At 42.5% G+C, this 13,212-nt stretch overlaps 1 protein-coding gene across 1 annotated transcript in view; it reads right to left on the reverse strand.

Moving 5' to 3' along the window:
• The window catches only part of MBD2 (methyl-CpG binding domain protein 2), a 62,213-nt gene extending 53,239 nt beyond the window's left edge, over positions 1–8,974 (reverse strand). The window contains exon 1 of the mRNA XM_008166034.4: positions 8,525–8,974. Coding sequence (XP_008164256.1) covers positions 8,525–8,637 — 113 coding nt within the window. The 5' untranslated portion in view covers positions 8,638–8,974. The remainder of the gene's footprint in view (positions 1–8,524) is intronic.
• Between the last annotated feature and the right edge of the window lie 4,238 nt (positions 8,975–13,212).

Genomic DNA, 13,212 nt, shown 5'->3' on the forward strand with positions numbered 1-13,212 from the left:
GGTAGCCTGGCCAGCCATGAAACTGGTTTTCAAAGCTTCTCTGATGCACAGCGCTTCATGGTGTGATCTTCTAATCGCCCTGGTGTCTGGCTGCACGTAATCAACAGCCAGGCGATTTGCCTCAGCCTCCCACCCCGCCATAAAGGTCTCCCCCTTACTTTCACAGAGATTGTGGAGCACACAGCAAGCAGAAATAACAATGGGGAGATTTCTTTGGCTGAGGTCAGAGCGAGTCAATAATGAACGCCAGCGACCTTTTAAACGGCCAAATGCACATTCTACCACCATTCTGCACTTGCTTAGCCTGTAGTTAAACAGCTCCTGACTCCTGTCCAGGCTGCCTGTGTATGGCTTCATAAGCCATGGCATTAAGGGGTAGGCTGGGTCCCCAAGAATAACTATGGGCATTTCAACATCCCCAACGGTTATTTTCTGGTCCGGAAAGTAAGTCCCTTGCTGCAGCCCTTTAAACAGAGTAGTGTTCCTGAAGACGCGAGCATCATGAACCCTTCCCGCCCAGACCGCGTTGATGTTGGTGAAACGTCCCTTGTGATCCACAAGTGCTTGCAGCACCATTGAAAAGTACCCCTTGCGGTTTATGTACTCGGTGGCTTGGTGCTCCGGTGCCAAGATAGGGATATGGGTTCCGTCTATTGCCCCACCACAGTTAGGGAATCCCATTGCAGCAAAACCATCCACTATAGCCTGCACATTTCCCAGAGTCACTAACTTTCGTAGCAGCACCTGAGTGATTGCTTTGGCTACTTGCATCACAGCAGCCCCCACAGTAGATTTGCCCACTCCAAATTGATTCCCGACTGACCGGTAGCTGTCTGGCGTTGCAAGCTTCCACAGGGCTATCGCCACGCGCTTCTCAACTGTGAGGGCTGCTCTCATCTTGGTATTCTGGCGTTTCAGGGCAGGGGACAGCAAGTCACAAAGTTCCATGAAAGTGCCCTTACGCATGCGAAAGTTCCGCAGCCACTGGGAATCGTCCCAGACCTGCAACACTATGCGGTCCCACCAGTCTGTGCTTGTTTCCCTTGCCCAGAATCGGCGTTCCATGGATAGAATCTGCCCCATTAACAACATTATCTCCAAAGCACCGGGGCCTGTGGTTTCACTGAATTCTGTGTCCGTGTCCATGTCCTCATCATGCTTGTTGCTGCGCTGCCGCCGCCGCTGCCTCCTCTCCTCGTTTTTCTGGTCCTGGCTGAGCATAAACTCCACGAGAACGCGCGAGGTGTTTACAATATTCATGAGTGCTGTCTTGACCTCAGCGGGCTCCATGCTTGCCGTGGTATGGAGTCTGCAGTGTTCACCCACCCAGGAAAAAAGGCGCGAAAATGGTTGTCTGCCGTCCGTTGCTTTCATGCAGGGAGGGAGGGAGGGAGGAAGTGAGGCTGTACCCAGAACCACCTGCGACGATGTTTTTTGTCCCATCAGGCACTGGGATCTTAACCCACAATCCCAATGGGCGCGGGAGACTGCGGGAACTATGGGATAGCTATGGAATTGCTACCCACAGTGCAACGGTGCAGAAATCGACGCTAGCCCCGGTACTTGGACGCACACCACCGAATTACTGTGCTAGTGTGGCCGCACTCATTTCGACTTTATACAACCTGTTTCTCAAATCCGAATTATCTAAATTCGGATTAATCCCGTAGTGTAGACATACCCTAGGATGGTTTTGCTGTCTAAATATTTTGGCAAAATCCTCCTAGTGTGGATTCAGTGCCTCAAACCACTATAAAGTTTACCATATAAGCACAGTTATACAGATAAAACTGCATCCATATTAGGGTTCATATAGCTATATTGGGTTTAAAAATAAAAACAAAGTCATATCCCAAATCGACACAGCAATATATAGTGTAGATGAGTGCAGAGTCATTTTTATTGCTGTGTTTGGATTTCAGATGAGGCACATAAGCAAAATATACATACATGCATGCACGCGTACACACACACACACACTCTGGGGAGCCACATGTCCAACAACGATGAAATTCCCCCATAATTTCACTTTCAACAAGCTTTTATTTAAAAAAGAAAGAAAGATCTCCTACCACAAATTTGTAGAATCAAAGGAAGTCTATGATTATCTGTTACAAAGCTATTCAAGAAAAGACCTGTTTCTTTTTTAGGTACTGATGTAATTATCCACCCCATCCACCATGATATAAACTTACAATCTAGTTTATGGTATTGGCAATATAACCACAAATTGAATTCATGTATTCTTTTAACTGTCAAATGCCATTTGCACTTTTTAGCACTGTAGAGTGAATAAACATGTCTAATGAAGGAGAGGCGGTTACTTTGTTTCAATAGAGCAGGACAATCTTTTGCTTTATTTCAAATATTTCTTATTTTTAATCAAATCTCAAACATTTAATAACTAATATATTTATCCATGGATATGTGCATATTAAAACATATACATATTACAGATAGCAACCTGAAATATGGAATTAAAAATTTAAAGTGTGGGTTTACTCTGAAAATGGCATCTCAGGTTTCCAAAATTTCTCTCTGATGCCATGTTTCTTGTCATAATGATTTCTGTATCAAAGAGGTTCAGTTTACCAACAGATTTTTTTTCCTCCCTGAACATCAGCCTATAACCTTTATCTACAAAAGAGCAGCATTTTTTATTCCAATGTATCATCACAATTAAAGTCTCTGCAGGCCAAACTAGGCCCTCAGTGACACCTGTGCACGGCCATAATCATCAAATTATGCCATGAGCGATACCTGTGCAAACCCATTTCTTTCAATGGTTTGCACAAACATAACTCATTGAAAATGAAAGTAGACAATTCTGCTGATGATACACGAGAGACTAGAATGCAGCTCACATTTCCACACTTGTTCTGGCTCTGTTTTGCTAAAAGGAGGAAAAAAACAGTACAAAACTTATTTTTGTCATTAAAATAAGATCTGGCTTTCAATGCACAAAGGGAACAGATCTATCGAATAAAAGTCACTTTTCAGTATCTAATCAAACATTAATCTTACTTGGCTACAGCCAAATCCTGAAAGTTTGTTATCTTTTATACAATAGTTAATTTAGATTTAAAAGATCAGATTAAATACAACTGTAAAAGGCATGATAAAAATCACTTCATACCCAATTGCCATCATTAGCAATGTATTCATTCATTCCTTTAAGAAGAGGTGACAATCAGAGTCCAGATACCACAGGGGAGAACAGAGGGTCTGAACACCAAAGAATAAGCAGTTGAATCAACTGCTGTATACAATATTACTATACCCTAAAATAAATGTATTGAGTAGGTATATAAAAAACTGGTGACATGCTGCTCACAAATATCACGTGTGATGTACACAGAGATAATGTGTGAAGAGTTATGAATGTGTGCTGGATATATGTTCCTAAAATATGTTTTGGGGGCAGACTTGATAAACAAGCCTTCCTTAGACAAAAGAATGTGGATTTACCTGTCTGAGTCCAGCTTTGCAAACTGGAGACAAGGGAAGTACATTTGCATCTAAGTTAACAAAGTATTCAAGCCAATCAAGAAAGCGAATTGATCAGACAGATAAAAAGGGGGTTTGGCTCCTGCACCCCGAAAAACAAGCACCAGGGGAGAGGAACTTTGTCAGGGTTTATTTTTCAAAGAATACATTTCAAAGGTTTTCTGAATTACAAGAGGAAGAAAAGGGAACTCCTTAGTTATCTATCACTTAGGGAACAAAAGGGGACAGCACCCTCTGATTCTGTGAAAATAGGATCCTCTGACCTGGAGTGCTAGAGTTGCTGGTAATCTGATGTAAATGAGAAAACTGCTTACACAAAAATGGTAACTTAATTTTAGTAAGTTTTAGTCACTAGAAAGCGTGTTTTGTTTTGTTGGAATCATACCTGTCTCTTTTTCTCTTGCTTAGCATCACTTAAATCTCTGTCCTGTATTAATAAAGTTATTTTTAGTTTTACTATTAGCCATGTCACTGATACTATATTGACGTATAGAGTAAGTTCTCAGCTAACCTAGCAGGCGGGTGTGTACACTGTCTCTTTAAGCGGGACGGGACACTACAGAGAGATGTCTCTGGGGAACTCAGGCACTGGGGTTGACCGATGGTTACCAGCAAGACAAAGTTAAGATTGGCAGAGTCTTGAGGATTTTGCTGGTGAAGCAGTCAAGACTGGTGTGGAATGGAGCTGATGCAGTCTAATTTCCAGCAAAGCTCACTCTCTCTAAGGCAGAGGGGTAACAGTAGCTAGTTCTGAGCTGCCCTGAGGAAAGCATCACTGAAGAACCCTAGAGTCATAGGCTGTTTAAATGTATTTGGCCCATGCTGATTTACCTTACTGGATTTTCTTTCACTTTAAATATGGTATTACTGACATTTGCCTCACAGCTGAAACTGAATGGAATTAGACAAAGTTACATTTCCTAGACAAACGCTGCACAATGTGCTAAACACTACTACAAACTTTTTATATATTTTGCGTGAGTAGTCCTCTTGACTTCCAAAGGAATACAGTTAAGAATGTGTGTAATGTAAGTGCGAGTGCTATACATCCCACTGTAACCATCTGCAAGATCAGAGCCGAGAATATGGAATCTACTGTGCATGACCTGTATTCTCATTACTATTTCCCTTTACTTTTCAAATCAATGTCTTATAAATCCACAGATTAAAACAAAAACAACATTGTATTCATATACAAAGCGGCACTAAGTGAAGGCAGGCTACTTATTTTTCTTATTAATAATAATAATAATAATAATCCTGTTTCCCCCCCATATTTTTAATATAATTATACTTTAGCACTTCATTAGTGCCATCCATCTGATTATTATAAAGCACTTTATAAATATTAGCTATCCAAACATCCCTATATGACTGGTACTATTAGAGATGGGGAAACTGAGGTACAGAGACGTTAAATGATTTATTGAAGGTCATATAGCAAGTGACTGAATACAAACTATTCCTCCTGACATAAATAATTGCTCAATTTTTAATGCCCTGACATGTATAATGAAATCACCAAATTGCAAGCCACGAGTTGCCTGGCAAATTTTTTATTTCAATTTTGTGGTGGTTTGGCAGAAGATCTGCCTAAGTGCTGACGATGCTGGAACGAGTCCTAAAATTTGAACCATTTACTCTTAATTCTTTCCCAGATAAAAAAGGCAGACTTTTTAGGTTAAAAACCAGATTATAATCCTCTTCATCTTTAATATATATTTTTTAAAACCCAGAGTTTCTTATTATGGCTTCCAGCATAAGCAAAAAACTTTTTGTTATTGAGATATGGACCACAGTGCACAACTAATGAAAATTAAAACTACATTTTCATCTGGTACAGTATTTCTTAAGCAGTATTTCCAGCCCACCCATATTTTAAATAAGTAGTTGGATTATAGAAGTTATAAATTAAATCAGTAGGACTAACTGGCATAAATCTACAAGAAAGGCAGACACTGTCCCACACAAAAGTGCTCGAGGGGTCTACACTGTATTATCAGCTTGTTCACATGACCAACAAATTACCAAACCATGTTGTGTGAATTTGATATTAAAAGTCTGTAATGCAATACTGTACCAAAGTGGATTTCAAGATGTATATCATATTGATTACAACATATTGCGATCCTGTAAGAGTTCTGCTTAGCCACCATCATTTACTTAGTTGGTTATGCTACTGAAATTGCTTTAAAACTTTTTCCTGTTTTTTCTTGCCTTTAGAAAAAACAAACAAGCCCCCAGTTCTGCAGTGAGCTCACCACAGAGCCACAATGAGGTCACACACAGCTCACTGCAGAATCAGGGTGAAAAACTGGTAGTATGGGCCCAGATGAACATAGGTATTTAGGCTCCTAACTTCCACTGAAATCAATGGATACCTTTGCAGAGCTTGGCCATAATGCTTATTTCAATTAAACTGTTTTGTCCTCCCCCTATTTTAACCAGGGACCTAAAATACAGAAAATTGAGCATATTAAGATCCCCAGAGTTCTGGCAAGATAGAAACAGTTACATAGGAGTAAACTGTTTAAGTAGTGTTTTTCCAAATGGTTGTTTGAGGATATATCTGTAATCACTTAGTTGTTCTGAATCAAATGCTCCTATTAAAATAATACTGTCCAGAATAAATGTTCATTTTAAGCAAAATCTGGCATTTAAATCTGCAAACAGTGACTTTACATGTAAAGTGCATCTCCAGGCCCACAATCAACAAGGACTGACTTAGAAAATAAGAATCACATTGAGGGCCTCAAGTTTAAGCTTTCAGATTGGCTTCACAATAAGGTGGTACTACAGCAAGGAAAAGCTGATCGTGATCCAATCATCTGCCACCATATTAGCGTACGGTTAGTAGCTCAAATCAGACAAAGACAGTAACACAAGAACAATGGCAAATGAAACTCCTTTATAAAGAGGTTTCCAATAAGATTTATTTAAAATGCTAATGGAAATCAGTGCTCCCCCTTCCACATGTATAGATGCTTCTTTTGTTTAGTGGCAACACATGATGGGTCAAATGACCCTATGTGCAATGCTAATAAAAACTGGCTTCTAAATAAATTGACAAATAAACTGCCCCCAATAGGACAGTGAAAAGGCTAAGCCCTTAGCCGGGCTAAGAGAAGAGAGTCAGCCCTGCCCCAAAACACTACTTTAAAGTTAGGGAGAGGCCTTCAGGTTTGACTCATTAGAGACAGCCATAAATAGAAGCGCTCTGGGTAAGAGGTTGGCCATAACAGAAGGGAGTTTCCTTTAACATAGAGCAGTGGGGACTTGTGACTGACTGTATGTTCTACACGCCAATGCACCAAGACTTATAGTTGTTTCCTTTCTCTTTTGAGAAAAGAACTAAGTTGTTTTTCAGTGCCTCTAATGAGACACCTACAAAGAATTAGAGTAAAATGAAAGGTTTTTTGTATTATTGTCGCAATTGTAACAGTAGTATCGAATATAGTTACAGAAACTGTCCATCTAACACCCATGTTTTCACATACTCAATTTACAACAGTGTTTCAATTTGCTTGCCTAAAAGTGAACTCTTCAAGGAGTTCAGCAACTTTAGAATCGAGAGTAAAAACAAGTAAACTGATCAACATTTTGCTAGAATGAAAAAAACTCACTTGTGAACAGTATTTAATCTAAGTTTAAAAATACTGGTTTTAAAATAAGAGATCCAAGTTTATGACGTGTTTCTCTTGGCACAGCTGTGAGCATTCCATTTAATTTCATTTTCCCAAAAGGAAAAAATCAAGAGCAATTCAGCTTGCACCTTTTACAAGCAACACCTATTGCTCAGGGGCTCATTTAGCGTCAAAGATTTATAAGTGTTTTAGAACCTGATTCTGCAATAAGCTGTTGGGGACAAACCATGACTGACTTTAATGGGATGTTGCATGAGCACACGGGCTCTTCCATATGGAAGTCAATGGGGGTGCTGCAACTAGTCCATCCGCAAGGAGTGCACTGCAGGACTGCAACCGTAAACTGCAGCTGATAGCTGCACTTGCAGTACAAGCTCTCCAAGCCCTTGCTTCAGAATTCAAATTTACAATACTCCTGCTTCAGAAACAAAGCTTGATGATTTCTCTAGTTAAATATCTGCACTGTTAACAGCCTGTGCATGCCCACCACACCTGTAATATAAAGTCTGAATTTGCAAATGCAGGTACACAGAATTCAGATAAGAATATATACATAAGAGGGAGGAGTGTAAAATGATATGTCCCAAGTTGGCACTAATTCAGGCCTGATCAATCCAAGCTCTTCGTTTGACCAACAGGAAGAAGTTGTAGTTGAGGGGAAGACAGGTGCTGTGACTTAAGCAAGCAGTGCTTTCTGCAGGCCAAAACAGGCAGGAGAACAACCTGTCAACTTTCCCCAAACTAATTATCTGCAGATCAAAGACATGGCTGCCTGAACGTGACTTCTTGAATATATGTTTTTTAACAAGTCACGGGCTTTCAGTTCTTCCCAATGACGTGTGAGAATGTGAAAGTGTCCTGTTCCCGTGGATGTGTACATGTCGGGGGGGAGAGGGAATGGGGACAGTATGTCGGAGGAAGGGCAAGTGCAAGTCTGAGTGGTGGTGTTCTGGCCCTGTTTGGCGGGTGGGGAGGGAAGGGGGCCGCATAGGGGGTCCCGGACCCGGAAGTGGCAGAGGGGGTCTGTCTGACAGACCCTGGCCCCCGTGGGAGCACTGCCTGGTAGGATTAGTGCTGAAGCCAATACTGGGAGTTGCATCTCCTCCGTGGGGGGATGTGGCTGGGGGCACGACGCCCGAGTCAGCTGCATGGCGCGGAGAGCCCGTGGGAGTGGAGAGGGGGGAGGAGGAGCGTGCCGCCCCGGTGGCGGGGAGGGCCTGTCCGGGGAAGGAGGAAGGATGTGCCAGGAGGGGTGCCCCGGTGGCGGGCAGCGAGGGGGGGGGAGCCCGGTCCCGGGAGAGGTGGGGGGAAGAAGAGGGGGCCTGTCCCGGCAGGCCCGTCGGGAGGGGCGGCGGGTGTCGCCCGGGCGGTACCTGAAGTAGTAGACATCGCTCTTGCCGGCGCTGAGGCCCGACTTGCGGATCACCTCCTCCTTCTTCCAGCCGGGGGGCAGCGCAGGGCAGTCCATCCTTCCCCGTCTCTCCATGCACCGGACCCGGGGCCCGACGCGGCAGCGGGACAGGGCCTCGCCGCAGCGGCGCTATGGTGCCCGGACACGGCCGGGGCCGGGACCCCCTAGCGATGGCGACCGCCGCGCTCTCCTCGGAGTCTGGAGCCCGAGCTGCGCGCGCAGCTGCCTACTCGCCGGGCAGCCGCTTCCGTAACTGAGCCTTGGAACCCGGTGTCATCGGCTCCCGAACGGGGTCATAGAGCGCGTTCTAGGGGGGCCAGAGCGGCCAAGCTGTAGACCACGGAGTCGGCTGCAGAAAGGCCAGAGCAACCATTGAGAGGCCCTGCGCGGCTGCCAACGGCAAATGGACCATAGAGAGGAGCCAAGGAAGCTAGTGTCTCAGGAGTTGGAGGCAGTGCTGGAACTGGGGGTGCCGCTGCACCCCCGGCTGGAAGTAGTACTAGCAGACACTAAATACAGGACATGGTTTCCATCATCCGCACACGCACTATAGAAATTGCTCCCGCACCCCTGGCTGTAGCAAGCTGAACGAGTGATTGTAAAACTCTTCCTAGAGTAGCCAGAGTGCCCGATGCTTGAAGGACCGTAGAATGCTGTAGCATTACCAAGTCCACCCAGATCAAAGAATGCATCCGGGAGCAGCCATAATTACGCAGTTCATAGCCAGGACTCTAACAGGGCCATCAGTTAGTGGGGAGGAGGGAGAGGATGCTGAACAATTTGCAGCCATAGGCATTACATTCAATAGTAATATATTGGGATTATATTTTCCTCATGGTCATCTTAAAATCTATTATTTTGCATCCTCTGAAATATAAAGTGTCGCAATAGAAGATGGGGTGTTGGCTGGCGGTTTATAACACTCAAAAATCCACTTTTTTTGTGAATTTTGCTACATGAAAAAAGGATTAAAAAGTAAAGTTATGAATGAACATAAAGAGCTTATTATACATGTTGGAACACAATTTTCCTTACAGCTTTCAGTTCACATGCAGCGTGGATAACCAAACCGCTACACGGTCAGGGATGTATACTGGTGATGTATTGCCAGAAAAATGTGTCCCCAATGGATCCTCTATAACCCACAGTGCATATGCTTACAGAGAGAAAGGGAGAAGCTGTTAATTAATTTAGTCTACTGATTTCCTCTTCCCTCCTCCACTCCTGATTTAAACACACATACTTTATCATTGTAACCATAACAGAGGAAGGAGGCAACATCATTAGGAAAACAAACATATTAGCTTTGTATACTGGGAACTTTTATACTACCTATTTGAAAACTATATTGTCTGTGTTAACAGTACACCAGAGTTCTGCTTGGTTACAGCATTGTTGGAAATGGACTGGGGTGGCAGTGGAGTATCCTGCCTTAGGATTTATTTATTTTTTTTAAGTTTCTTGCTTTTTTGTACGCCCTGATTCATTTGAAAGTAGACACATTTGCTCTGCTTATTTGTATATATCACAGTAATAAATTGTCTGTAGAAGGGATGATTTAACAGAACCCAAGAAGTGAAGTCTATCACAGTTCAGTAGAATTTTATCATGGGTCTCTTAAGAACCACCAAACGTTCACTACAAATAATCACTGAATATATCCCCATAACTCAACTTCATGGAGTTTTTTAAAGGCCTTCTATGCAGATCTAATTAACCTGAGAAGTGCTTAAAGCTCTATGGTGATGGAGGCGATAGAAAACCCCAAAATAGACATAGAGCTAAAAGTATTCAGACACAAAGGGAACTCAAATGTGAAATTGCAGAAATACTAACTGTGGTATGTAACCTATAATTTAATTCAGCTTCTGTGCCAGATGATGGGAGGTTAGCTAATGTAATGCCAATTTTTTTAAAAGGCTCCAGAGGTGATCCCAGAAATTACAGGCCAGCAAGCCTAACTTCAGTACCGGGCAAATAGGTTGAAACTATAGTAAAGAACAAAATTATCAGACAAAGTTGAACATGATTTGTTGGGGAAGAGTCAGCATGGTTTTTGTAAAGGGAGATCAATTCTTTGAGGGGATCAACAAGCATGTGGACAAGGGGGATCCAGTGAATATAGTGTACTTAGATTTTTTTCAGAAAGCCTTTGACTAGGCCCTCACCAAAGGCTCTTAAGCAAAATAAGCTGTCATTGGATAAGAGGGAAGGTCTTCTCATGGATCAGTAACTGGTTAAAAGATAGGAAACAAAGGGTAGGAATAAATGGTAAGTTTTCAAAAAGGAGAAAGGTAAATAGTGGTGTCCCCCATGGGATCTGTACTGGGACCAGTACTGTTCAACATATTACAAATGATCTGGAAAAGGGGTAAATAGTGAAGTGGAAACATTTGCAGATGATATAAAACTATTTAAGATAGTTAAGTCCAAAGTAGACTGAGAAGAGTTACAAAGGGATCTAGGAAAACTGACAACTGGGCAATAAAATGGCAGTTGAAATTCAATGTTGATAAATGCAAAGTATTGCACATTGGAAAACCTAATCCCAACTCTACATATAAAATGATGGGGTCTAAACTAGCCGTTACCACTGAAGAAAGAGATCTTGGAGTGATTGTGGATAGTTCTCTGAAAACATCAACTCAATGTGCAGCAGCAGTCAAAAAAGCTAACCGAATGTTGGAAATCATTAGGAAAGTGATAGATAATAAGATAAAAAATATTTTATTGCCTCTATATAAATTCATGGTATGCCCACATCTTGAATACTTTGTGTGGATGTGGTCGCCCCATTTCAAAATAGATATATTGGAATTGGAAAAGGTACAGAAAAGGGCCACAAAAATGATTGGGATATGGAAAAGCTTCCATATGAGGAGCGATTAATAAGACTGGGACTTTTCAGCTTGGAAAACAGATGACTAAGGGGGGGGAATATGATAGAGGTCTATAAAATCATGATTGGTGTGGAGAAAGTAAATAAGGAAGTGTTATTTACTCATAACACATGAACTAGGGGGTCACCAAATGAAATTAATAGGCAGCTGATTTAAAACAAACAAAAGAAAGTATTTCTTCACACAATGCAGTCAACCTGTGGAACTCTTTGCCTGAGGATGTTGGGAAGGCCAAGCTTATAACAGGGTTCAAAACAGATCTAGATAAGTTCCTGGAGGATAGGTCCATCAATGTCTATTAGCCAGGATGGGCAGGGATGGAGTCCTTAGCCTCTGTTTGCCAGAAGCTGGGAATGGGTGACGGGATGGATCACCTGACCACCTGATTTATTCATTCCCTCCGAAGCACCCAGTATTGGCCATGGTCAGAAGACAGGGTACTGGGCTAGATGGACCTTTGGTATGGCCGTTCTTATGTTCAAGGGAGAGAAAACAATTTGCCTAGACCTCTCATTTAGCCTTTTGAAATTAATGTAACAGACGATCTGTAGCTGTAGGGAGTCAAAAATAAGAAAGTTAGCACTAGTTGAAGATACACATTACTATCAATGACATGTTGCAGCAACAAGACCTAACAAGGAAGACATTCTGACAATGTACTGTAATGTGCCAACAATCTAAATCTTTATTCCAATGATGTCTTCTTCATAATTGATACTTGGGAGAGAAATATATTTCCCTAAATCTCTCATTTCCTAGTTTGGAGAAAGATACCTTTATGGTTTTCACACCACTAGAGGTCATCACACGCTGCCCAAATGAAACATGACTAATAACAAATTAACCTACTGGCTTCATGAGGGCTGTCTCTTGTGATTTTGTAAACTTCTTTTGTATTGACTGTGGTTTTCCAGCCCAACTGGGCTATTTATAACTGACAGTTTTAGGGGTTTCTTTAGCAGTTGCAGGTTGTGTTATTTTGTGCTAATTTGCTTGTAGTGTCAGAAACTTCTCTCTGACAGAATTTGCTGCTTATGTTCTACAGTGCGGGAGCACACCAACTGAGCATGCTCAGTAACATCTGCTGAAGCTGCTGCCCTCACTAGGAATCAGATTCTGCTGCCTGCTCTTAACAGGGATTAAAGGGGGCAAATCGGAGGGGGGGAGGGTGAGTGGGTGGGCAGGGTTTGAGCAGGGGGCAGAAATTAACTGGCCAGGGGGGTCAAGCAGCTGGAGGCAGGGGCAGGAGAGAGGCAAAATCAGAGGGGGAGTTGCAGGCAGGGTTAAACCCAGGGGTGAGGGGCTGCCAGAGGGTGGCAAAACCCCTGCATGGGGAGGGACAGAGAGGGGAGTGACAGTTACCCTGATGGGATAAGCTACCTGCCATGTGTGCAAAAACAGGGTTAAGGGCAGAGGGGCTTTTTTATTTCCTCTCTCACAGGACAGACTAGGTCTCAGCACAGGCTTCCTAGGGCTGGGTTCTTAAAGGCACAGGCATCCCAATGCCTAGACAGGGCAGCTCCCCTCTATCTGATATACTCACTGATAGACTTGATTCAGTGAAATATTTTACATACACCCCCAAAAACAATGTGTCAAAAAGTCTCATAGCAATTCACAAATTTGTTTTATCTGCTGCGGTAATTCCCTGAATTGCACTCCTTTCCTTGTAATCCATTTTAAATATAGTTTTGCTCCTTTCAATTGTGTACTTTTTAAAATGTTATTTTTATTACTCTTCTAGAATCTA

This window comes from Chrysemys picta, chromosome 6 (genome assembly GCF_011386835.1).
Source record: "Chrysemys picta bellii isolate R12L10 chromosome 6, ASM1138683v2, whole genome shotgun sequence".
Classification (NCBI taxonomy): domain Eukaryota; kingdom Metazoa; phylum Chordata; order Testudines; family Emydidae; genus Chrysemys; species Chrysemys picta.